The 27,420-nt window shown below is 42.8% G+C and overlaps 1 protein-coding gene across 3 annotated transcripts in view; it reads right to left on the bottom strand.

Moving 5' to 3' along the window:
- Positions 1–22,078, bottom strand: part of SLC45A2 (solute carrier family 45 member 2) — a 32,610-nt gene extending 10,532 nt beyond the window's left edge. For 2 of the 3 annotated variants that reach the window (XM_028097983.2, XM_088023525.1), the window contains exons 1-3: positions 21,679–22,078; positions 19,674–19,850; positions 2,150–2,475 (exon numbers count right to left, since the gene is read on the bottom strand). In XM_028097983.2, coding sequence (XP_027953784.1) covers positions 2,150–2,475; positions 19,674–19,850; positions 21,679–22,063 — 888 coding nt within the window. In that variant the 5' untranslated portion in view covers positions 22,064–22,078. The remainder of the gene's footprint in view (positions 1–2,149; positions 2,476–19,673; positions 19,851–21,678) is intronic. The other variant, XM_088023526.1, reaches the window with a different exon arrangement.
- Positions 22,079–27,420: the final 5,342 nt, after the last annotated feature.

The following is a 27,420-nucleotide window of genomic DNA, read 5'->3' as shown; positions in this document are numbered from 1 at the left end:
CTGTAAAAGCTGGGAATGTAAATATTCAAAGCCCTTTGGGTATTTTCACTCAGAATGAAAATTCAGCTGACATCTTATTCTGTGACTGATTGATTCCCTTGGTGAAGTCCTTTCAATAGTTCTGAACCCTTGGGAGTTGCTCTACTGAATGTATTGTACACCTTTGTCAACTAGAGATTGGGTGGTGGTAGATTTATACATGAAAAAGGCACAGGAGCAAGAGTAGGGAAGAGAACTTCACAAGAGTACACTCAAAAGGAGACTACTAAAATATTGAGGTAAGCAATGATGGCATGAAGGAATTGTAGATGAATTTTATGGGATCCAGTTTGAATCCTGAAATAATTCAGGCCTCCTCTTGCCATTAAAAAAAAAAATAGTCCCAGTTCTCAAACTGCACCACCACCCTCATTTTGGAAAATGTATATTCTACCTTGGAATATAAGTATTGGTATAAATGGCTTATTATGGCCCCTGTTAGGGCTGTAAATTCTTGAGCATAGGAAGCAGAGATTAGTCAATTTCACGATCCCTAAATACCTAGTAATGCTTTGTACATACTTGGTACCTGAAGTAGTTTGTTGACTGAATAATGACTGTAATACACTTATATACTTATATAAAGCTTAAAAAAGCACCTTTGCATGCTTTATCTTAGCTGAACAACCCAATAATCTTGGAAAATAGATAGGCCAACCCATCAAGAGAAGTTGAACTCATAGAGATTCACTGAGCTTGTATGAAAGTTCTGTTAGAGCACAGATTAAATCTGTTCCCTGTTCATGTGTGAGGTGCTCAGCCTTCTGTCAGGCTCCTAATAGGCACTTGTACCTCACACCTTACTATGTGGTAGGAACTTTGCATGGCTTATGTCATGGAATCTGCACAAAATCCTTGTAGGTAGATAGAATTACTTTCCTATTTTACAGAAACAAACGCCCAAGGTCATGCATTCCAGAGGTGGTAGAGGCAGGATTTGAACACCTATGCTCTTTTTTTTTTTTTTTTTTAGAGAGAGACAGAGTGTCTGTAAACATGGGCAGGGAGGGGCAGAGGGAGAGGGAGAGAGAGAATCTTAAGCAGGCTCCACGCTCAGAGCAGAGCCCAGACACCAAAGCAGGGCTCAATCTCACCAACCTGAGATCATGACCTGAGCCCAAACCCAAGAGTTGGATGCTTAACTGACTGGGCTACCCAGGTGCCCCATATGCTCTTAATCCTTAGGCTCTTTACAGCAAGTGCCTAGTAGCTGTTGAATGAATAATACAAGTCAGTCAGCTAGAGGAATCAAGATTTCAACCTAGGTCTTCCATAACCCCTTTGTCAGTGAGGGAATCCTTTGTACTTATATCAATGAGGTATTGCCATTAAACTCAGCTTGAAGGAGGATGCAGCTGTGCATCAGTGTTGTCCAAAAGAACTTTCTACAGTGATGGACATGTTCTATATCTGCACTGTCCTGGACTGTAGTGCCTTGGCCCAAGGAGCTATTAAGCATTTGAAATGTGGCTAATGCAACTAAGGAACTGACATTTTAATTTATTTCATTTTAATTAATTTAAACTTAAATAGCCTTATGGGACGAATAGCCAATGTACTGGTCAGCATAGTTCTAACCTCTTCTCTCTGACAATTTCCCCTTAACCTAGTCCCATTTCTCTGTAATTTAGTAGAGTTTTCTTTAAATTTTTAAACTAATTAATTCACTGACCAGTTCATTGAAAATGGCCTAAAAGAAATATTTAATCAACTCATGAAATACAAATTCAACATGCCCAACCCAGTGACCAACCCAGGGATGCTGTCATTTGGAGGAACAAATTTCTGATCCCAATCTAAGAGTTAAGATATTTCTTGAGGCCTAAAAATGGTTCCAGGCTTCTATTATGGTCTAACATTTTGGAACTGGCTTCCTCTTCCCTACTCTGATGCTCTGAAAAGAATAAGAGGAAGACCAGAGGAAAACGCACACATTTTTAAAGTTTTAATTCAAAGGGATAAGAGCAAAAGGGGATTGGAGGATTCAATTAGACTTCACATCAAACTTTTCACGTCAAATAAGCCAACAAAACAAAGAATAATAAAAAAATAAGAAGGGTAAGAACAAGGATATTTTTCCTGAGTAAAGAAAAAAGAATTTGCATCTTACCTGTTCAGCAGGATTTTTGTTTTTTTCTCCCTTCAATGCCAGCTCTGGGTTTACAGAACCGTTTTTAGCTTTCTCAATAGACCCATACTGGTACATTTTGTCTGATGGCAATGGAAAGTCCTGGGGGGCTTGCTGTGGGGATGTGTCCTTTGTAACATCTCTAAGTGGGGCTTCAGGGATACTGCAGAGATGAATAATAAAACACAGAGTGAGCACCAAGGCGGAGAAGAAGAACATGACCTGGAATTCTGTGCCCAGCACTCTTCCTATCTCCAGATGAGCCCAGTCGATGGCACCCAAAAGGTAACCCAAGGCACCTCCAAAACCTAGAAAGCAAGAAAGAGCTGTATTAGCATAGTTAGCAAACCATCTTCTCTTTTCATGGTGTCCAGGCGCCGCCCCCCTTCAGTGAGAAAGCTCCCTGGGGACAGCAGAGACATCTAGTTATGATGGAGAGTTAACACAGCAGGAGGCCAAGACATCTACAGCCACGAAATGTGGGTACAAGCTCAGTTCTGACATATACTTGCTGTGCCCTTGGCCTTCCTCGTTCATAATGTGGGGGTAATGATAGAAGAGCAACCTACGTATGAGTAGGGTCATGATTGGAAAATGGACTACTCCCAGACACAAATATTGCCACCATTAGGAGTCCTGTGGCCTTTCTAAACTGCACTCTCTAGGGGCACCTGGGTGGCTCAGTCGTTAAGTGTCTGCCTCGGGCTCAGGTCATGATCCCAGGATCCTGGGATCGAGCCCCATATCGAGCACTGCATCGAGCCCCGCACCGGGCTCCCTGCTAGGCGGGAAGCCTGCTTCTCCCTCTCCCACACCCCCTGCTTGTGTTCCCTCCCTCTGTCTCTCTCTCTCTCTGTCAAACAAATAAAATAAAATCGCCTTCAGCTCAGGTCATGATCCTGGAGTCCCGGGATCGAGTCCCACATCGGGCTCCCTGCTCAGCGGGGAGTCTGCTTCTCCCTCTGACCCTCTTCCCTCTCGTGCTCTCTATCTCTCATTCTCTCTCTCTCAAATAAATAAATAAAATCTTTAAAATAAAATAAAATAAAATAAAATCTTTTAAAAAATCAATAAAAATAAACATCACTCTCTAAACTGCTTCAGGACTAAAATTCTTGACCTTCAAGAGCCCCAAAGAGAAGCAACCTCTGACTGCAGTGAAATTATTTGTATTGGCATTTATATGTTAATTAGCTTCCTAGCATGACATGAGTTTGCAAAGATCAAACAGCTTTAAACTCTGTCTTCTTTCCTCTATTAGAAACTAAAGGAACTTGTTCCCAGCTGATAGCCACAGAACAAATAACAAAAGTTGAAATAATGAATTTTTAAAAATATTATTGTCATCTCACAGGACATTGACCTGAAGTCTTTCTGTTGTTAGTTTTACCTGCCTTTTCTAAAAACAGTGTGATCTGAGGGACATTGAGGAGGGACTCCCCCAAATCGATCCTGCCCTAATGGTCTAATATTTGAAATCCTATCAGTAGTGATTCATTCTTTTTGGATTTTAAAATACAAGTGCCCCTTGTTGGTGGGAATGCAAGTTGGTGCAGCCACTCTGGAAGACAGCATGGAGATTCCTCAAAAAGTTGAAAATAGAGCTACCCTACAACCCTGCAAATGCACTATTGGGTATTTACCCCAAAGATACAAATGTAGGGATCCGAAGGGGTACGTGCATCCCAATGTTTATAGCAGCAACGTCCACAATAGACAAACTGTGGGAAGAGCCAAGATGTCCACTGACAGATGAATGGATAAAGAAGATGTGGTATATATACACAATGGAATATTATGCAGCCATCAAAAAACCAAAGTCTTGCCATTTGCAACGATGTGGATGGGACTAGAGGGTATTATGCTAAGCGAAATAAGTTAATCAGAGAAAGACAAGTATCATATGATCTCACTGATATGAGGAATTTGAGAAACAAGACAGAGGACCATAGGGGAAGGGAGGAAAAAAATGAAACAAGATGAAACCAGAGAGGGAGACAAACCATAAGAGACTCTTAATCTCACGAAACAAACTGAGGGTAGCTGGAGTGGTGGGGGGTGGGAGGGATGGGGTGGCTGGGTGATGGACATTGGGGAGGTTATGTGCTATGGTGAGCGCTGTGAATTGTGTAAGACTGATGAATCACAGACTTGTACTTCTGAAACAAATAATACATTATATGTTAAAAAAAAAAAGAAGACAGTAGGAAGGGAAAAATGAAAGGGGGGAAATCTGAGGGGGAGACGAATCATGAGAGACTATGGACTCTGAGAAACAAACTGAGGGTTTTAGAGGGGAGGAGGGTGGGGGGATGGGTTAGCCTGGTGATGGGTATTAAGGAGGGCATGTATTGCATGGAGCACTGGGTATTATACACAAACAATGAATCATGGAACACTACATCAAAAACTAATGATATAATGTATGGTGACTAACATAACATAAAAAAAAAAAAAAGATAACCAAAAAAAAAAAAAAAATACAAGTGTGCCTGACCCGGGCAAGACACTGTATTACCCAGTGCCAAAGTAGTAAGTGCTCTTCAGATAGTGGCAGGTATCAGTGGTTCTGAAAATGCGGGGGGGGGGGGGGGCGGCAAGGGGAATACACCTGGAGGAGTAAGGAGATGGATGCCAAACACACTGCCTACCTACATCACAAACTTATGTATGGCTGATCACCCTGTCAGATACCTTTATATGTCAACCTCCCATCATGCCTTACCAAACACTGATATCTACCTGAACAGAAAAGTTTTGTTTTTGTTTTTCTTGTGAGTGAAGTCCCCATTTTCTTTCCCAGATAAAAGACAATATCCTCACAAACCAGGGAATTGAGGAAGAAAACAGAACTTAAGGAATTCTCTAACTCTAACCCTAAACACCCAACATAAACCTTGACCCCGGGAACACAAATCTGAATGTCAAACACCATGACAACTAATTTATCTCCAATGGTGGAAGAATGGGCGATTCTAGTCACACTACATTCTGGTTAGTTGCAATTTTCTACAAAGGATATCTACAGATGACCAGCTGTTTAACTGTTAACCAATGAATTTCAAAAATAAAGCATCATTGTCATGCCCTGAGTGCCAAAGCATTATAAGACAGAATCATGGGAGACTGTGGCAAATGGGTACAATGAAGTTAAACATACGTCTTCTGCCAAGAGGAATATATGGTCTAGTCATAGGTGATGGGCGTATCCATAAACAGATAAATGACACATATGGGGACCTGTCCTGGCTGGTGGGTTCCAGGTTTTGAGAGGAAGGAGAGGCCCCTGAGCCAGCCACATTCTGTTGTGATTCAGAGGGCAGTTCTGGGACTAGTGGTGCCTCAGAATCACTATCAGACAACGACTCTCTGTATCACATTGTGGAGATGCCCAGGGTGTCAGAGGTCATGGGCTGAGCCGAGCAATCAACCAATAAAGATGTACTAAATTCCCAGCACGATTTGAGGGTCTATCTAAATTAGGATTTCCCAATTTCGACACTACAGACATTTTGGGCTGAAGAATCCTTTGTTGTGAAGAGCTGCTCTGTGTACTGTAGGATGTTTAGCAGCACCTCTGGCCTCTCCCCACTAGATGCTGGTAACAACCTCTCCACCAGCCTAACAACCAAAAATGTCTCTGGACATTGCCTATTGTCCCGTAGGGGGCAAAATGGCCCCCAACTGAGGACTCCTGACCTTAATTAATCCAATGAAAAATGTACACATTCCTTTTTTGAAACTATTTATCATTTGTTACCAGATCAATGTTGTCATATTGTCATTTAATTCTTCTGTCCTTTATGACTCTTTCCTTCATAGTTACCATTCTGCTGAGCAAAGGAAATGTAAAGCCTGCCCATTTAAAAGAATTTATATGTGAAATAAACCCTCCGCTGTGCAATAAAATGGTGGTTTTATTATAATATATATTTATAAATATATAAATTTATAAATATATGGGTATAAATCTAATGATGCATTCATATTCAATATTGACTAGAATGATCAAGTCCTACAATTGGAAGGTTTCTTAGTCTATTTTCATGTCTGCTGGCTTAGCGTACTTCAATAAATATTGTTGAGCACTAAATATATGTGAAGGACTCTCCTAGCTTCTGGGGATGTAGATGTAAATGAGACACAGCACCCTTTCCCTTCCTCCACAGAAGGCAGTTCAAAGTGGGAGAAGCAGGTAAGAAAACAGCTATTTAAAAAAAACCTGTAATAAATGGTGATAAGGGGCACCTAGGTGACTCAGTCGTTAAGCGTCTGCCTTCGGCTCAGGTCATGATCTCAGGGTCCTGGGATCTAGTTCTGCATCATCAGGCTTCCTGCTCAGTGGGGAGTCTGCTTCTTCCTCTACCCCTCCCCCTACTTGTGCGTGCTCTCTCTCTCTCAAATAAATAAATAAAATCTTAAAAAAAATAAAATAAAATGATGCTAGAACTGTGAGTTAGGTACTCAAAGAGTATGGAAGAGTTGTGAAGAGTTCATTTGTCATTGGAGCCTAGTTAAGAGTACCAAGATGATGTTGATTACTTAATAACTATTATAGGATTCCTCTTGATTAGCAATGAAGTTCATAAGAGTTCAAATATATCAATGGTTGCAAAGATTTTAGAGGTAGAAGGCTGTTTGGAACTCATCTGGTTGAATTCCATCTGAAAGCCAAGGGCTTACAGTAGTTAAGTGACAGGGAACAGCATGGAAAAAAAAGGATTTGGAATTTTCCCTGATTTCAATCCCCACCTGTGTGCTTTCTAGTCATGTGATCTTGGGCACTTCTCCTCTGAGAAATGGGGGCAGAGACTCCTCCTCGTGTGAGTCTCATGAGGGCTAACATGACCGTCTGTGTACAGCGTCAGCACAGAGAGTGGCAGGACCAGGGCCCAAACCGAGGGCCCTATAGACTTGCTACAGAAACCCTGATTCCAAAGCCTCCCCCAGAAGTGGGAGAAGACAACCACTGCACTCAGGGTGAGCGACAACCTGCCTAGAGCTGGCTGAAAGGACTTGGACAACAAGGCCCAGTGATTAGAATCCAGGGATCATTCTGGGGGCTGACCCAGGCCTACCATTGAGGGAAGCATTGTGGAAGAAAAATGTTTCCCAAACCTGGAAAGAGTAACAACTGTTAAGTGCCTGATTTAAAAAATAGTAGACTAGAGGCACCTGGGTGGCTCAGTGGGTTAAGCGTCTGCCTTTCGCTCAGGTCATGATCCCAGGGTCCTGGGATCGAGCCCACCCATGTCAGGCTCCCTGCTCTGCGGGAGAGCCTGCTTCTCCCTCTCTCTCTGTCTGACACTCCCCCTGCTTGTGCTCTCTCTCTCTCTGTCAAATAAATAAAAGTCTTAAAAAAAAAAATCAGTCTAAAGCAATACTTCTTAAACTTTAATGTGTGCATGGGTCATATGGACATCTTATTAAAATGCAGATTGTCTTGGTCTGTTTGAGTTTATATAACAAATATGCCATAAACTGGGTGGCGTACAAACAACAAAGATTTATTTCTCACAGTTGTGTTGGCTGGGAAGTTCACGATCGTGGCGTCAGCGGACTGGGTATCTGGTGAGGCACACTAATTCCATTCAGGAGGCCTCGTGACCTAAGCACCTTCTAAAGGCTCCACCCCCTGATACCAGCACATTGGATATTAGGGTTTTCACATATACATTTTGGGGGACAAACATTGAATCTATAGCACAGGTTCTGATTTTAAAGATTCAGGTTACGGTCTGAGATTCTGCATTCTTTCCAAGCTCCCCGGTGACACCAGTGCTGCTAGTCCAAACATCACTCTGCGCAGCCAGGTAAGAGAGCAGTTTCTTTTTCTTTTTCTTTTTTAAAGATTTTATTTGTCAGAGAGAGAGAACAAGCAGGAAGAGTGGCAAGCAGAGGGAGAGGGAGAAGCAGGCTTCCCGCTGAGCAAGGAGCCCGATGCAGGGCTCGATCCCAGGACTCCGGGATCATGACCTGAGCTGAAGGCAGACGCTTAACCAATTGAGCCACCCAGGCGTCCCAAGGGAGCAGTTTCTAATCAAACCAGTTCTACCCTTATCTGACATTCTCAGGGAATGGGACTTTGTTGTCAGAGGATATTTGACCAACAGTGCAAAACTGACAAAGTACAATGATGTGCAGTTGTGTAAAATTGAGGTTAAGTTGCAGACATTATTAGGGTTCTATGAATTGTGTTAAGTTTCTGCAGCCTAATAAAGGAATTACCCCGAAAATATTACAGAGGAGTTATAGTTTTACTGCCCTGTAGAAAGTTAATCAGATTTATATCTAACCTAACACTTTTTCTTTTGCTAGTCACACACACACACACACACACACACACACACACACACACACACACACACCTGCAAGAACCTGGGGAAACAGTTCTTTTAAGTCTTCCCTGTCAGTTCCCTCATTAGTTGAGCAAAATTTTGGCACCTGCTTCAGTAATTTAGAGAGTTTCGAAAGCTCTCTTCTCTTAGGGAGGGGGAAGAAAACAAAACAGGCAAAACTGTTTCATTTGTCCCAAAGCTATTGTAGGATATAGCTAAATGTTACAACAAAACATGCCCGGAAAGAATAGTGGGCCACTGCGGTAATTATTCCATAGACACCATATTAACACTCTGGACAGAAACACCCTCAGATATGATAAAGGCCAGCAGAGGGCTGTAGGGATTCACTGGACACTTTCTTTTCTGTTGCCTCTGCTTAAGCGAAGGATTTTATCTTCAAAGATAGTCTCCAAGACAAAGCCAAGTCATCTTAGCTGCAACAAAGGTCAACACAACCTCCCACATCTACATCCAGACTGCATTTCTCTCTCTGCCAGCATCAGTCTCACTGGGGCCTCTGGGATTAACCACCAGGTTATTGGCCAAACTGTAAACTGGAACATCCACAGGACATCTGCTAATGTCAGATGAGGAGCCTTGACAAAGACTGTAAAGAAGAGCCCACGAGTGATTCAGCTGGCTCCTTCATAGAACCAGGCCGTATTGTCACACTCAGACCACAGCCAACCTCAGAAGAATGCATTGCTGGATGGACAGATGTTATATTTCATAACTTATGATACAACTTAAACAAGGCTCGTCCTGGAAGAAGTCCAAGCTTATAGAAATAGGGTTATTTTTCTTTAGCTTGCAACTATAATAGGTAAAATGGGTAACAGGGGGAGTTGCAGGACCAAGGAATCTAAAGAGTCTATCTATGTCAATCTCTGCTTCTACGATGTACCTGTAATTTCCCCTCTGCTTCAGGCGTATGACTTAACAATCCACATTCTGACGGCAAAATAGCTTGAGTCAAGACAGCTAACGGTGTGCCGTTAGCTACTTCACTTCAACAAGAGATCGGACTAAAAATCCCCCAAGTGCCTATGGAGTTCATGAGAGAGTGATTCTGACTCTATTCTAGATGCTAAGAAAATAGCAATGAAAGTATTCAATTAGGTATATGGTTCCTACCTCCCCGCAACATATACACACTAATCCTGGAGAGGTAACAAATAAGTACCAGCTACTGTGTGTGTGTGTGTGTCTGTGTGTCTGTGTCCTTAGACACAGTTATCAATACAAATTGATGGAGCACCCACTCTCCAAGAAATGTGCGAGGCACTGGGGACACAGCAATGATTAAGACAGACGTGACCTGTCCTCTTGGAGGCTGAGAGTAAAGGAAAATCAATGAAGAAGACATGTATACTCTAGCCAAAGAGAGAAAACACGAGTAGTTAGACAGTTCTTCAGATTTACAAGGCAACTTTTCTCCCAAAGCATGGTGAGATAATATATTTAAAGTGCTGGCCATTGATTCCATCCCCTCCACCACCTGCGGTCCTATGGTATTTCCTTACGTCCTTGCCCCTCCGGGACTTTCCTTCATATTCAAGCTGAGCCAGGATTCGTCATTGCTTTAGGGGAAGGACAGGAAAGTAGAAAGCAGAGAAACAAGAATGTGTCTTCTTGCTTTGGAGTTTCAAAAGTCCTTAGGCTCCAAAGGCACAGAGGGAAGATTTGGTAGAAAATGTGATTTAAGAGCAAGGCATTCGTGATGGGTGCACATGTACTGGTGAATCGCTCAGGCAGTGGTGGTTCTGACCCTGCTCTTAGGGCCTAGTTGGTACTGGGAGGGTGGGAGGTAGGGAGCAGAACCACCCCCAAATGGCTTGGAGGGATTCCCCAATAGAAGGGACCAATGCCTCATTTCCTGGGCAGACCCCAGGGAGGCAATAAGACCTCAAGGAAGAAATGGTTTGCAGTGGGTCTAGACAGATGAGCTGATGGTGTGTCAGCCTCTGTTCTAAGTTCTTGACATATATTGACTCATCCAGTCCTCACAACAATACTTTGAGGAGGGTACTGCAATAGAGTCCTATTATTAGCCGTAGTTGTGTTAAAAGTCACCCCAAGCACTAAATTAGTGAGTAGTAAACTACTGTTCTGAGGGGAAATATGAGGCTAAGTTACTGTGAACCTTTTCACCAACTGATCAACACAGTGCTTCTATATGTGTTTCCATTTAGAGATACTTATATATTGTTGCTTCATTAGGGTTGAGCCCATGGCAACAGCTCTGTAACTCATGCCTAAACAAAACCTAACACCCATATTTTCTCCACAAGGCATATCACAATGTTCTGGCCCTTTTGAGCCCCAGATAGCACTTCAGCACTACATTTGGAACCATTTTAAACACTGAAATCACATACACACAAAAAAGACAAACTTGCAAATGATTTGGCACTAAATACACCATGAAAAGGACACTTGTTTACAATATGAGAACCAAACAGGAAGTCAGAGGTCACCTTGACCTGCCTCAACTGGGAATCTGGGAATGAGGCCTCCGGTGACTTCAAATTGCCCCTCTACACGCCATGCTTGTTTGCACAGGACTGCAAATGAGCTCCCTGGAATGCTTTGGATGTTACACAGAAGTTTTACTGAGTGAATTTACAAATACAAATCCATGAATAATTGATCAGCTTGGGGCGCCTGGGTGGCTCAGTCAGTTAAGCGTCTGCCTTCGGTTCAGGTCATGATCCCAGGATCAAGTCCTGCATCAGGTTCCCTGCTCAACAGGGAGCCTGCTTCTCCCTCTCCCCATCACCACCCCTACACCCCTGCTTGGGCTCTCTCTCTCTCAAATAAATAAATAAGATTTTATTTATTTATTTGACAGAGAGAGACAGCGAGAGAGGGAACACAAGCAGGGGCAATGGGAGAGGGAGAAGCAGGCTTCTAGTGGAACAGGACCCTGGGATCATGACCTGAGCCGAAGGCAGACGCTTAACGACTGAGCCACTCAGGTGCCCCTAAATAAATAAAATCTTTAAAAAAATTAACCAACTCTATTTTATCTCTATCTTCGAGACAAAGAAAGCAAAAAGCAAAGAGAGTTTGCAGCTCACAGAGTTCCGCTCACCTTGGCATGGGGAGGGAAGAGCAGAATGGCAGGGAGGGAGCCGAGAAGCCTGTGGTTCTACGGGGGCCTCACAAATGAGAACAAGACATAACTCAATTGTGACCACTTCAGCTTGAGCGCTGAAATGCGATGGGACAACGGACATCTCAGTAAATAGCCAGCGTGAATAATGACACCAAAACCCAGGGGCTCTCCGCCCAAACCCTTGCACTCAAAGTCCCCAGAACTTAGAGGCCACCTTGGGGAAAACAATGGGGAACATTCTAAACCAAGACTAAATTTTCACCATCCTGTGGCAATGAGGTTCAACACAGGAGCGATTAAATTAATTTTGGGGACTGGCATTCACTCCCATTTCAGACATAAAGATTTATCCAATGCTTTGCATTACTGAGCATTAGCTATGCCGTAGGCAAAAAAAAAAAAAAAATTGCGGTAAAGCAATGCCAAAATCCTGTTCTTCATCATTAAAGAAATAAATACAGAGAACTGGAGTAGGGTGTTTGCCAGAGGTCAAATGCGCTGAATTTGCAATTTGTGTTCCTGCTGAAAGCTGCCAATATGTGCTAGTATGTCTAATGCAATAATGATTCACATAAAAGTATTCACCTTAATTATCCCCCCATTTTTCCAAAAGCAAGTTTCTCGATTTGAACATATGCACAACTATTGCTACCCTAGTTCGGGTAAGATTCCCGAAACTTCTCATTCCCTGACACGACACAAAAACCCTACTCTTGTTTCTTTGCTTAAGGATTAGAAATGACTGCAAGGTCAGGTAATTAGCTGGCCTGGTTCTAGAGCCATTTGTGATTACCTTGAGTTTTCTTTAACTCTGCAGAGTTAATATTTTAGCTCTGAGTTACAACAGCTCAGTTCACTGTAAGGTTAATCGTTTAGCACTTTGCAAAATGCTTTAACTCTTCTAGTGCTGATGGAGTAGCACAAAGCACCTATGCTAGAGAGAAAAGGCTCAGGATGGGAAGTCACAAACTGACTGTGACAGCCCTACGGCGATTCAGCAGGTCCCCTCAGGGCTCCGCCCCCTTCTCCAACAGCTGCTGCAGGGCCCAGTTGTAAGCCATCTTTGGCCACCTTTCCTCAGGTGCATCTGGACAGTGCCTTGCCTGAGGGAACCCACACTCAGGTTGGGGTCAGCACTCACATAAGTGAGGTTAACACCCATGGGGCCACCCTTGGCCATGGAGACGGGAGCCAATGGATTAATCCCTCTTCTTGATCCCCTCAAATAAGAAAGTTCTGAGACGAACTCCATTAGGCTCCTCCTCAGAGGATCCTGGTGAGATGGAGGACGGTCACCAAGAGCAAAGGCCAACTCTGCAATGTCTCTTGTATTGGCTGGTCTGCTCCATTCCACCATTTCCTCACCTTCACACTCCAGATTCCTTTCCCAAATAAATTATGCGTACAAACTTTCTCTGGGGCACAGGTTTTAGGGGAATCTGGACCAAAATATGAACCATGTCTTTGGTTGGCTGGCTGGCTGGCTGGTTGGTTAGTTGGTTGGTAGGTTGGTGAAGTTTTGCTGCTAATCTAGCCTACTGCTACCCAGCTGTGTGACCTTGGGTTAATCACTTTACCTCTCAGTAACACAGCTTCCTCAAAGGTACAGTGGGGATGCTAAAATAGAATATTTGTCCTGCCAATATTACACGAACATATTCCAGGAACTATGCTAAGGACTGGTGCTATAGCAACAAATAGGAAAGATGATGTTCCTGACCTCAGGAAGCTTATATGTTCTTAGAGAGGCAGAAAATAAGCAATAAATGAATAAATAATATAGTCAGATAATGATAAACACACCACAGAGGAGGGGCTATGTGACCCCAGAGTGTAACAAAGCAAGGAACAAAACCAAGGTGATTTGGTATCTGGGGGAAGAGCTTTCAAGCAGAGGACAGAGCCAGGGAGAAATCCCCTCAAGGGGATTTCATTCTCTAATCTGCCTTTGAGATTCTCGGAGAGATGGGCTGCTCACGCTTGAATGGAAAAGAAATGGCAATTTGGAGACATGAATTGTTTTGCTCTAAGTCACCCATGTTGCCCACAGAGCTGACATTTCCTGTGTCCTTGGCTTATGCTCTGGCCACGCTAAGTGACTGAGGAGATGTGAAAATTCCCCAGGGATGGAAACTTCAAAGGGAACCCAGCTGACACGAGAAAAACCACTCATGCGTTCAAACAGACTCTAACGCGAAACACAGCATCTTTTCCACTTGTGTGAGAGGTTTGCTCACAGGAGCCCATGCCTAACCTTCATTTTTAAGACTTTTTCCTCAGTCCTTAATTATTTCTAATCGGATCATTTGTAACCTGAGCATTTGTATGCATACTTTGGGATATTAAAAAACCAGAATAGTTCAAAGAGGTTGTGCTCCACAAGTTACCCATCCTTGGACATGGGGGCAAGTTCCTCTCTGAGTTACCACAAATAAAACATTGATGGGTTTTATAAGCCCAGTGGGAACAGAGGGAATGAACTAAATATAGACATTTGGTGTTTGATCCTTTTAAACGATCTCTCACTCTGGGCATTTGGCTGGATATTAACATTGTGGGGGCGCCTAGGTGGCTCAGTCGTTAAGCGTCTGCCTTCTGCTCAGCTCATGATCCCAGGGTCCTGGGATCGAGCCCCGCATCGGCCTCCCTGCTCAGTGGGGAGTCTGCTCCCCCTGCTTGTACTCTCTCTCTTTCTGTCAAATAAGTAAATTCTTAAAAAAAAACAAAACAAAACTAATACTGTGTAAAGATTCACAACCCTGTGAGGAAACAAGAGTTCAGAAATACTAAAACCACTCAGCAGTTAAGAAGAGGGGCCGGGATTTGAACCAGGACAACTTTTCCCACCATGCCTCGTTCCAGCCACCCACTGCAGGATAGAGCCAACTGCTAAAGATAGTAAGGTGGTGGGTTCAGCTTAACAGACATACGCTCAGTTCGAAGCATTCTGACACAAAGAAGGAATTCTCTACTAGTAAATGTGGGTTCCACAGGCCCAGATGCACCCAGAAGTGAAGGCATGGGGTAGCAGCGATGGTGGGAGGATAGAGTTAGTTACCTTCAAGTATAAGAGACAGAAGAAGCCAGGGGACAAAAATGTCCCCTGGGAACCAGTGGAGACTTTTCTTAAAAAAAAGAAAAGTCAGAAATATGCTGGGAAATATTTTGGCAACAAACCCTTTGACACTTATTCGCAAAGCATTTGGAATTGTTAGGCCTGGACTAAAATGAAATAAATAGCTCTGAAATAAATAAGAAGAATTTCAATTTACTCAGATGATTGGATTCCTTGGGTGAACAATGTCTTGCTGCTGCTGCTGCTGAAAATCAAAGTGGACTTGTTGAGGGAGCAGAAGGCTAGCTAAGGACAAAGCACAAGCTGACACCATGCAACCTCCCCCCTTAATCCCACTCCTGGGTGGGATTTGTGTGACATTCCTCCAGGAAGCTCCCAACTCTCTTCTTGTTAATGCCTTACAAGAGGGAAAAACAACATTAACTTGACAATGGCAAAGGCCCCCAGTATCTTGTAGGTCCTCTTTAGCATATGAAAGCTCTTTGGAAAACCTCCCTTTTCCCTACCCCCAATTCCCAAGTATATAGTCAGCCCCCCTCACAACCCCAGGGCAGCAGCTCTTTTTGATCACGGTCCCGTCCCCAAGCTTTAATAAAACCACCATTTTGCACCAAAGACGTCTCAAGAATTCTTTCTTGGTTGTCGGCTCTGGACCTCACCCCACCAAACCTCACCTATATTCCAAAACTACCTCAGGCTCTGACACTGAACATGACTTTATCATAAAATGCTTGATTCAAGCAGAATGCTATAGACATTTCTTTGCCAAGTTCATGTAAATTCAGGAGGTCTGGCCTGTGTGCAAAGACAGAGCAGTATGATAATGCATTGCTTGTTATTTTTCACTCCATTTTTTTAATGTGGCCTTCCATTCAGAGCAAGGACACTATAGTGGGGTAACACATCCATGTTTAACTGGACAGGGTTCAACTATTTATACTTTGAAAAGAAGGGGAGAGAGAGAGAGATTAACATTTTAAATAATACAGGTGACCCTATCTTCTCTCCCATTCATTGAGCCCACGTCCAGCAGTAAACATTAAAGAGGAGATATTTCTGCAGGTATATTTATATGTATCCATCACTATGCAGGTCTGTGCACACAAAACAAGGCATACTGTATTTTATGTGTGATCTAAGAGATGTTTATGAATAATAGAGACTCCATGATTATCACTTAGGCCGGGACTTTAGAATCTAAGCTTTAAACAAGGTGAGACTTCACTGTACTGTTTTAGAAGAGGGAGATGTTTTCTTTTTTTCTAATAGGAAAAGAAAACTTGCTTTGAGCCATCCACACACCCTCAGGGGCCCCCCCTTTAACCAGGGACTGTTGGCTGGGATTCAGAGCTCAGTGTTGGTCATGAGACAAAATTAGATAACTAAATGAGCATATTCATCTGATTGATGCAATTTGCCATCAACTTGATGTAAAGCTGCAGGAAATGTAAACCGGGTTATGAAACCAAGAGTCTCCTTTTATGCAACTAACATTTCTAAGTACCTGCTGTCCACAAGGCAATGGGTTAGAAGCCATAAGGAAGTAAACCCTAATGTTTTTACAAATTGTGTAGTTTATAAAATCTTGTAAAAGAGAAAGATAAATACACACTGAATTAGAATACAGGGGAGGCTGTGAACGGTCCTATAATAAATGTGATCAGGTAACATTGTGAACTGGAGTATAATTTTAAAATGCAATTACCTTTCAATTATTCACTAGAAGACTGGGCTTTGAAAGTTCTTTCTTGCAATAGTCTTGGCCTTTAATTGTTCTCATTAGGCTACCACTCAATTGTGTTTGTATTCTATGTGATAACTACCACCTTTTGGCCTATTCCATAATAATTACCCCTTCCTCCTGGCTAACAGAACTAAAATTTGGTTTAGGGATTTGCCTCTCCCAACCTCCCCAAACCCTCACTTTTCCAATCTTCTAGGCTCCTGGGTGCTCATGTGGCCTAATTCTGCCCAATGAGAAACAAGCAGAAGTCTATGGGAGTTCTAGGAAGGTTTTGCTTTCTTTAAAAGAGACATATGTTGAGGGGCACCTGGTTAGCTCAGTCGGTTAAGCCACTGCCTTCGGCTCAGGTCATGATCCCAGGGTCCTGGGATGGAGTCCAGCATAGGGCTCCTTGCTCAGCAGGGAGCCTGCTTCTCCCTCTGCCTGCCGCTCCCCCTGCTTGTGCTCTGTCTCTGACAAATAAATGAATAAAATCTTTAAAAAAAAAAGAAGAGAGAGAGAGAGAGAGAGACTTATGTTGAAACCCTGATGTGACTACATTTGGAGATTAGGCTTTTAAGGAGGTAATTAAGGTTAAGTGAGATCATAAGGGTGGGGCCATAACCCATAGGACTGTGTTTTGTTTTGTTTTTAGATTTTATTTATTTATTCGAGAGAGAGAGAAAGAGCACACAAGCAGGGGTAGAGGAAGATGGAGAAGCAGACTCCCCACTGAGCAGGGAGTCTGATGCAGGGCTCAATCCCAGGACCCCAGGATCATGACCTGAGCCAAGGGCAGACGCTTAATCAACTGAGTCACCCAGGTGCCCCAGGACTGGTGTCTTTATAAGTGGAGGAAGAGTCATGAGGAACATGTGTACTGAGGGAAGGCCATGTGAGGTCGGAGTGAGGAAATGGCCAGGAGGACTCACCAGACGGCCAGTGAAGTCTCACCAGAAACCAATCCTGCAGTCCCTTGATCTTGGACTTCCAGCCTTCAAAAGCGTGAGCACATAATTTCTGTTGTTTAAGCCCCCAGGCTGTGGTATTCTGTTATGGCAGGCCAAGCAGACGACACGGGCCCCAAGGGCACTGAAGTTCAGGGTATGTATGAGATGAACTGTAGCCTCTGCCATCTCTCCCTGCTGGAGTTACCCACCTTGTCCATACCTCTATGTTCATCTACTTCATAAACTCTTGCTTTGATCATTTTATGGGTAGAGTCCCTGACCAAGCTGTTTGCCTGCAATTTAGAAGAAAGGGGGTCTTCTCCCCAAGAAGTGGGTGGAAAGTTTCCAAGCAACTTTGACTTCCAAAGGGAGAAAGAGGGAAGGGAATTTTGAAGTTGGAACAGAAAAGGGCAGGCTCCTTTGTTTTTCCCATTAATATTTATTTTGAGCACATATGATATGCCAGGCTGTGCTGAAGGTATAAGGGATGCAGTGAGTAAAACAGACTGGGCCTCTGCCCCTAGGAACATGTTGGGAAATTGTTCAGAGCACAGAAAATGTGGAGGGAGTAATGGGAAGTAAAGCTTGAAGAGTAGGATGGGAACAGATTATGGGGAGTCTTGAACCCTGTCTAGGAATTTGTTCTTTATCCAGTAGGTGAATGGGGAGCCCCTGAAGGTGACTGAACAGGAGAGTACCCTGGTCATAGCTGTCTTTTAGGAATATGAATCTGAAAGCTGTGTGTTGATTCAACTGAAATAGGAAGAGATTAGAGAATGGAGAGACAGTAAAGGGAAAAATACTAAAGCTCAGACAAGATGTAGTGAAAGCCTAAACCAAGGTAATATGAAAATTATACTGTTTGCTAAGGCCACCATACACTAATATCAACAGAAAACCTTAAGATATTTTCTCAGACTCATAGAAATATTACCATGTGTTAGCCTTTGAAAAGTTCCCTAAACACCGAACTCAATCTTCTTTTAATGGGCAACAAAGGAGAGACTGGCCAGGACTAACACTGATGTGAGCTGGGAAAGGGTGGCCACGTTGCCCAAAGTACTTTAGAGCAATAAAACTCTCAATGTGTCAGGTTCAAAAGCCAAAAAATCTCCCATTGTTGTAATTAATTTCAGCAAATGATGATAAAGGAGAAGGGATTTAAGTTGGAAGACTGCAGGTCGAATCTCTATTCTGAGACCCTCTAGCTGCAGACAGGGTGGTCAGGGGGCCACAGACGGATGGGCTGGACTCCGGCTCTTCCATCTTCCCTAAAGCAAAGAAAAACTACTCTCCTGGCTGGGCAGCCCCCTTCTTCCAGAGTTGACCATTCAGATTTTGGCTCAAACAACCAATATTGACCCAACAGCTGCCATGAGCAGGCACCGCTCTTGGCTGTGGAAACATAAACTGAGCAAAATATAAGATCCTGCTTCTCATGGGACCTACCTGGCCATGAACAGACACAGAACATATCAAAACATAAAATAAATATCTTGGCTGGGCCATAAAGATATCAAATAAGGTGGACTGATAGAGCACCCCACCAACTAGATATGAAAACACTCCCAGGCCAGGATCATGCTGTATTCTTATGTATAACCTCCCTCCCTGGCGTCCTAGAATAGTCCTGACTGGTGCTCTATAAATACATATTGAGCATTGCTAGCATTGCTCTAAATGAATGACCCAACAGCAACCAAAGGAGGACAGCAACAGCCCCAAGGATTGAAGAGAGCCCCTCATTTCAAACCAGGAAGTTGAGGAAATGCCAACTCTTTATATAACTAGGAAATCTCTAGGACATGTGGGGCTTTTTTTCCCCCTTAAGACACTTGCCACAGAATCATCCAGGATACTTATTAAAAATGCAGACTTCTGGGCCCCATCTCAAACCCACTGAATCAAAATAACTAGAGGAGAGGCCAGGAAGCTGCATATTAACAAGCTCCTAAGTAATGCTGATGCTACGTTACTGAGCTAAAAAAAAAAAAAGAAAGAAAGAAAGAAAAAGTAAAATACACAAGGGCCCCTTTTCATTGCAGTTGTAAATGTCTCCACAAACCATTCTTCAGAATGCTCTTATGTATGAACTTCCTTTGCAAAACCTCCAGAGCCCAGTCACAAGCTGATTTGTTTAGGGAAATGCACTGAAAGACAGAACCCGCGTGATGGGAGCCTTCCATCAACAGATCCATTCATTCAAAAACTCTGACATGTATAGACACTAGATGGTTTCAGTGGAAGTGCCTCCCTGTCTGAGGAGCTTAAGGAGAGACTTTCTGGAATATTCCCTACCTGTGAAGAGGGCATGGTAGTGGAGGCCCCTCTCCTTATCCTCATGGGAGCAGACATCAAATAAGTAGGCTTTAATGGGCCCATCAATGAAGTCAGCAGCAAAATCAAAGACAACTACACCTATCATGGTGATGGTTATGGCCCAAATCCGCTTCCTTCTTGGATCAGCAATCAAAGCTAAAAAGGAAATAAATATACATCATCTAAATCCCACTTTAGAATGATTTGCATTTTTATTTCCACCAAAATGTCCTGTCATTAAATTTCTCCCTTTACTTTCATTTGCTTTTCCAAATAAAAATGGCTTCATTATTTTCTCAGGTTTTAAAAATTATACACGTGAATGCCAGAAAAGGTAGATCTATAGAGACAAAAAGTAGATTGAAGGGTCGCTTAGGCCTGGTAGGGAGGAGAGAATGGGGGATGACTGCTAATGGTTACTAAGTTTCTTTTTGGGGTGATAATATATGGTGGAATTAGATAGTGGTGATGGTTGCACTACCTTGGGATATGCTAAAAGGCACCGAGTTGTATGAATTTTATATCATATCTCATTTTAAAAAGTTGTTTAAAAAATTACACACGCTTATTGTAAACCATTCCAATAACGTAGAAAAGCAGGGGAAATGCTTCATCCCAGACCCCACCAATGGTCATCCTTCAGATACCCCTTTCTGTACGTACGCACTAACAGAAAAAACTGTATACCTGTGCTCTAAGGCAGTGCTTCTCAAACTTCAGCATCCTTAATCATCCCTTGGACAACTTGCTGAAACAGATTTACTGGGCTCTGTCTCCATAATTTTCCATGATTCTCCCATGACTCTCTCGGAGTTCTGAGGTGGGGTTGGGCATTTGTCTCTCTAACAACCCCCAGGGACGATGATACCCTGGGTCTGAGGACGACGCTTGGAGGAACACTAACTAATGGGGTCAGGTTGGAACTGCTCATCTATAACCAACTCTCCTCATTTCTTTGCATTTCAATTAATGGAGAGCTGCTGCACAATTTTTAATAGCTGAATAATATTCACTCTGTGGACATGCCCAAATTCATTCACCCAATCTCCTATTAGAGAAAAAAGAATTTTTTCCCTTGCTTTCAGTTTCACTTAAGAATAATGTGCAATATATGCACATTTTTTTAAGATTACAGTGTAACAATAAGTGAAAAATAAGCCTACACTCCACTTTTTACTTCCAAAGTCCTTTAGTAGTCCCCCCTAGAGGCAACCATTCTTATCAGGGGTTTTTGTGATTATTTTGCCGAAATAACCTACATTTGTGTGTTGATGCCCTCTTTTAAAAATATACAAATGATAGCTGATTATCCTGCCTCATTATCAACCATTCTGCTAGCCTGAGAGTTAATGGTCCAGAAATGGGTGCTATTTTTAGGTTTAACAATTCTTTCTTCAGTGAAACTTTTCATGTACTACCACCAGTTACTGATTAATCGGTGGCTGATTCATGTCAAGAAAAAGTGTTCACCATGAGGTTTGTTTTTGACCAGAATTTGCAGTGCAAAAATGTCCCCTTGAGCTGACAGGCTGATGCCCTCCTCCCATTAAAAGACTCTACATAATTCTATGAACAGAATTAGCTCTTATTTAGACATATAGGTAATTTATTATAAGTATTCATGGAGTCATATGGTAAATGGTTAATTTGACAAAAATACTAACTAAAGCATAAGCTCAAAGAACACTGCAATTGATAAAGATGTAAAAATATTTCATTTGATAAAAGAGATAAAAAATTATTCCCATTTTTAAATCCTCACAACAATAAAACAACAACAGCAATGCATCCTGATGTTTCTAAAAGTAAAGTCTCCCCAACCACGGAATTTGGGTCATTACTAGATGGAAGTTCATTGTAATCTAGATAATTGGTTCTAATCAATTTCTAAGTAAGTGTCACATAAAGAAATCTGCCTTCTCCTCCTATTGAGTTGCATAATGGGCCCCTTTCCCCTGCCTGCCCACCTGTGCGGTCCACTGACCTGATAAAACAGCGTCCCCGTTGAGGTACAAAGCCATGCCCGAGAGCATCATGAGGCCCAGGGTGAGGATGTATGGTCTCCGCCGGCCCCACCTGGCCTGGCAGTGGTCGCTGGCTAATCCCACCACAGGCTGCAGCAGGAATCCCAGGACAGGGCTGAGGAGCCACACCGTGCTGTACAGACTCTTGGGCAGCCCCACGCTGAGCAGCACCGGAGTCACGTAGGCGGCCTCCACCGCATAGCAAAACTCCCGGCCAAGCATGGCCATGCTGTGCATGATGAGATTGCTCGTGGGTCTTTTGGGTGGCTCCACAGGGTCAAAGGGGTCCTCCGCAGCTAGGGACTTAGAGGTATGAATGCCAAGCTGCCCAATGTTGCCGCCCATGGCCACAGGGGTGAGGAACCTGCCTGCAAGCTCACCAACTTCTGTGTGGCCCTCAGGCTTCTGGCCCAAGCTGGATTTGACATGGAGCCCGGCTGAGCGGCCAACAGAGCTGGTGGAGCTGGGGGAGGGGTTCAAATTCTTTCATGCCTCTAAGATCACAAGTTATGATGAGAGGGAAGGGGGTGGGGTCAGGCAAGCATGAAGGAGATTAGCTGCTGTGAGCCCTCTGGCTCCTCAGAATGTTTGTCTAAGGGCATGTTTCTTTGTACTGTCCCCTTCTCCCGCTCTGTCTGTCACACACACACACACATCGACACTCTATTACATACAATCACATACACAGCTTTGAGACGGTGGAGCTGTATGACGCAGGTGTTAAGTCAAAATATGAAGGCATCAATATCTCCTTCTAAACTTTTTCTAGATATTAATATTCTGTTTTCCTGAACGCAAGTTTCTACCCACGCACCTCAAGAGTCAATTAGACTTAAAGCCGTGGGAGGTTGCATCCTTTCTCTAATCTCTAGCTGTCTCATAGCACTGTGATATGTCCCTTCGTTGCACTTAACACACTTTATAATTGGACAGTTCTGTGTTTATTCCTTTTTTTTAAAGATTTTATTTATTTGACTGAGAGAGACAGCGAGAGAGGGAACACAAGCAGGGGGAGTGGGAGAGGGAGAAGCAGACTCCCCGCGGAGCAGGGAGCCCATGCGGGGCTCGATCCCAGGACCCTGGGGATCATGACCCGAGCTGAAGGCAGGCACTTAACGACTGAGCCACCCAGGCGCCCCAGTTCTGTGTTTATTCTATTTCTCCTGTTAGTCTTTGATCCCTTTAAGAGCAGTGATCAGGTTTATTTCCATCTTTATGCTATCCCTGGCATCTCACATGATCCCTGACACCTAGTAGGTCCTCAATAAATATTTGCTAAAGGAATTATTGAGTAAATAAAGTGTATACACTATATTTTGTAGTATCAATCGACTGCCTGTTTGCTCAGGTACATTCCGGGCTCCTCCTCACATGTTCTATATCATAAGAGACTACATTTCCCAGGTTCCCTTGCTCTCTGGCTTCTAGCTAGGTTGGGCCAATGGAAGGCATTGGTGGGAGGATTGGGAGCAGGAGGGAAATCATGTTATTTTCCTCCTTTTCTTTCTCCCTCCTGAGCTGTCCATGGCAGTGGCTACATCTCCATAGTGGGTCCAGCTTCCACCAGGCAACCTTAAATTCTGGATCCTGCTGACACTGCCTTTCCCATCATCCCCTGCAGCCACAGGAGTGGCCCTGGCTTCCCTGTTGTGGCTCATATCTGAATTGCCTGCCTCACTGTCCCCTGGGCTTCTCAGCTCTTTTATCACCAGTGAAATTCTCTATATTACATTTCCTGACTGACTGATTGATTGATTGATATTTCACCCATCCCCCCACCTGCCTCCCCTCTGGCAACCACCAGTTTGTTCTCTGTATTTAAGAGTCCATTTTTTTGTCTCCTTTTTTCTTTCCTTTATTTCTTAAATTCCACATATGAGTGAAACCATGGCATTTGTCTTTCTCTGACTTTTTCACTTAGCATTATACCCTTTAGGTCCATCCACGTGGTCATAAATGGTAAGAGTTCATCTTTTTTTATGAGTAATAGTCCATTGTATATATACACCACATCTTCTTATCCATTCATTATCAGTGGACAGTTGGGTTGCTTCCTTATCTTGGCTATTATAAATTTTGCTGTAAGAAACATAGGGATGCATGTATCTTTTCAAATTAGTGTTTTTTTGTTTTCTTTGGGCAAATACCCAGTAGTGGAATTATTGGATCATAGGTAATTTTATTTTTAATTTTTGGAGGAACCTCCATACTGTTTTCCCCAGAGGCTGCACCAGCTTGTATTCCCACCAACAGTGCGGGAGGATTCCTTTTTCTCCACATATTTGCCAACACTTGTTTTTTCTTCTGTTTTTTGATTTTAGTCATTCTGACAGCCATAAGGTGATTATCTCATTGTGGTTTTGATTTGTATTGCCCTGATGATTAGTAATGTTAAGGATCTTTTCATCTGTCTGTTGGCCATCTGTATGTCTTCTTTGGAAAAATGTCTATTCAGGTCCTCCACCCATTTTTAATAGGATTATTTGTTTTTTTGGTGTTGAGTTGTATAAGTTCTTTACTTATTTTGGATATTAACCCCTTATCAGATATATCATTTGCAAATATCTTCTCCCATTCCATTGGTTGTCCTTTTGTTCTGTTGATGGTTTCCTTTGCTGTTGAAAAGCTTTTTATTTTGGTGTAGTTCTACTGGTTTAATTTTGCTTTTGTTTTCCTTGCCAGAGGAGACATATCTAGAAAAATGTTTCTATAGCCAATGTCAAAGAAATTACTACCCATGTTTTCTCCTAGGAATTTTATGGTTTCAGCTTTCCCCACATAGGTCTTTAATCTATTTTGAGTTTATTTTTGTTTATGGTGTGTAAGAATAAATTTCCTCTGTTTTAAAGACTCTGCGTGGGTCATATTTTCTTTGTTGGACCCTGAGTTCCAGTGAAGAGTCTCTGGGGCAAGAGGAACACAATCTTATGGGAAGGGCCCTAAAAATGGTTTAAGAGCAAGACTCAGAGTCAGAATATTAAAATTTAAATTCTGGTTCTGCCTCTTCTTAGCAGTACCTTCCTGGGCAAATCACTCAAACTGGTGGTTCCCAAACTGTGTGCTAAGATGCCCCAGGACACCACACTGAACTCAAAGGGGTGCCTCAGGATATTTAAAATTTCTAAGATAGTAAACAGAGTGAAACTCAACATCTGTCAGACACCACATGAACTACCAGTGAGGTAGCTCACACTTTCAACATACGATTGCACTCTAATCCTTTCAATGAAGCCAACAGTATATGAAAACAAATGTGGAACAGAAAATGGGGGTAGTGGTGTCCAATCCAATTTTGAGGCATGAGAAGCTGCACAGTGTCCAACACATGTATGACCCACAAGTGTGTTAAAAATGAAATAAAAATAAAAATGCTTTCTCTCAATTTATGTGTATTATATTTTTTCAAACAGTGAATTAACTGTTGGGGCATAAATACTTAAGTTGTTGGGACATAATTATTTATAAATGGAATGGCTAGATATTTCTTTTGGCCTAGGGGAACCATGAAAAAATTATTCAGACACAAAGGGAGATGTGAACGAAGGTTTAAAACCATCTGAGCCTTGCATTCTCATCTGTACAATGAAGAAACCTGCCCCACCTACCCCTGTGATTGTTGAAGAGAGACTGGGATACTGTATGTAATGGATATTTTTTGCTGCCTACCCAACATCCATTCTCCACTCTTTCCATCCTGATAGGACCTGGATTAGATTCCAGAATCCACCCCTTCCTCACACACCCATGTGCTTCCAGCTAGCTGAGTCCAGGGGAGCTCCAGGAGCAGGCTGGTTTTATCTAAGGACAACCCTACCTTCTCTGATAAAGACTGGCATAGGACTGGCCTATGACTTAACTCCAACAAAAGAGACACAAGACAAGATTTGCTGATGGTTCCCGAGACCATCTCTTCTTCTGGATGTCCCCGTGTGTGGATATGAGATCTAGAACTTGTTATCAGGCTGAGGATAAAGTGAACATATGGAGGATGGCAACTTGACAAACCACAAGAATGCAGGGAACTAGGGTCTGGGTGACTGGATTCAGGCAACACTAAAATCCTTCTGGATGCAAGGTATGTGAGCCAAAACATTTCATATTTTGGATATTGTTACTGCCAGTTGAAGGCATCCTGATGTGACATAGGTAAAAGTATTTTGCAAATTATAAAGTACAATGTAATTGTGACTGAAGCCAAGAATGTGCTTGGAGGAGTGATGTGAATACAAAGAGGCCTGGATGCAGCCGGTCATCTTGTTCCATGTGATTTATTTATCACCATACAGTTGTGATAGCAAGATAGTTGGTAGCATCTCATCACTTCCTACATTGTAGGATAAAGTGCAAATCAGTGTATATCAAACTATACATTCAAGAATAAAATTCCTATTTACTCAAGAATATAACTTGTCTTTCATTAGAATTTGCCATCTTCAATTTCCTGCTTCTCCTCCACCCTCCTTCTAGCCTCCTATGTTCTTTTCACCTGCCCCCTTGCCTATTCCTAAGTCTACAGTTTGTCAAAAGATAACAAAAGAGGAAGTGTAGCATTTTCTGCACAAGGTCTTAGACTCTTCAGAAGGAAAGTATGGGTCACTAACAAAAGCTATTATTGACCTTATTTACATACCTGTATTCCTTAAAAAGTTTATACCCTACAAAAACCAATTTTTCATTCAACATTTGATATAAAGAAAATTAATCACAGAAATCAATATTTTGAGCGAGCCTGTCTGTTTATTTACAGATTTTTGCCAACTGGCTCTTATCCTTTCCCTCATCAACCCTTCAACAGTTATTTTTTGAGTACCTACTATGACAGTAACAAAGGGAAAAAGACTTGGTTCATATCCATTAGGACAGTGCTACTCAAAGTGTGGGCTTTGAACCAGCAGCATGATAATCACCTGGAAGCTTGGCAAAAATGCAAATTCATGGGTCTGGCCCTCACCATACTGCATGAGAATCTCTAGAGGTGGGCCTAGGAATCTGTATTTTAACAGTATCTCCAGATGATTCTTCCGTGTGCTAGAGCAACTACTGTAGGAGCTTATGACCTAGTGAAGAGTTCTGTAAACTACATTAAAAGCAATGACCATCCTTGGAGTTACGTACGAAGTACAACGGAAACATAGGAAGGGCCCCTTAGAACTAAAAATTACTGAGCACTTAGGATGTTCCAGGCACATGATAGGCCTTGTCTTAGACACCAGAGTGACTGAGTGATATTTGAACGCAAGACCTTTCTGACTCCAAATTTCACAATCACTGTATAAAACTGCCCTAGGGCTGAAAGTTTCACAAAGAAGGCTGTGTTTGAGCCAAGTCTTAATTTGCTAAATCAACAACCTGGAGCAAAAGGGACTAGGAGTATTGTTAGTCCTGCTAAATGGTACATAATATAGAAAGGAATGGAAGCCAGAGAGACCATCACAGAATTAGGAACTTAAGGCAGTCCAACGTAAAGTGCTGGGGAGCGGCGAGTGCAGATCGGCGAGTGCAGATGGGACTAGACAGCTAGGGAGAAGTCTTGTTATAAATAAAGGGTTGAGGGGATGCGGAGAAAGGGGAACCCTCCTACACTGGTGGTGGGAATGCAAGCTGGTGCAACCACTCTGGAAAACAGTGTGGAGGTGCCTCAAACAGTTGAAAATAGAGCTACCATATGATCCAGCAATTGCACTACTGGGTATTTACCCCAA

This window comes from Eumetopias jubatus, unplaced genomic scaffold (genome assembly GCF_037043125.1).
Source record: "Eumetopias jubatus isolate StellerSeaLion01/CBP00866 unplaced genomic scaffold, mEumJub1_p1.0 scaffold_5, whole genome shotgun sequence".
Classification (NCBI taxonomy): domain Eukaryota; kingdom Metazoa; phylum Chordata; class Mammalia; order Carnivora; family Otariidae; genus Eumetopias; species Eumetopias jubatus.
This window is presented reverse-complemented; position numbering and strand designations above follow the sequence as displayed.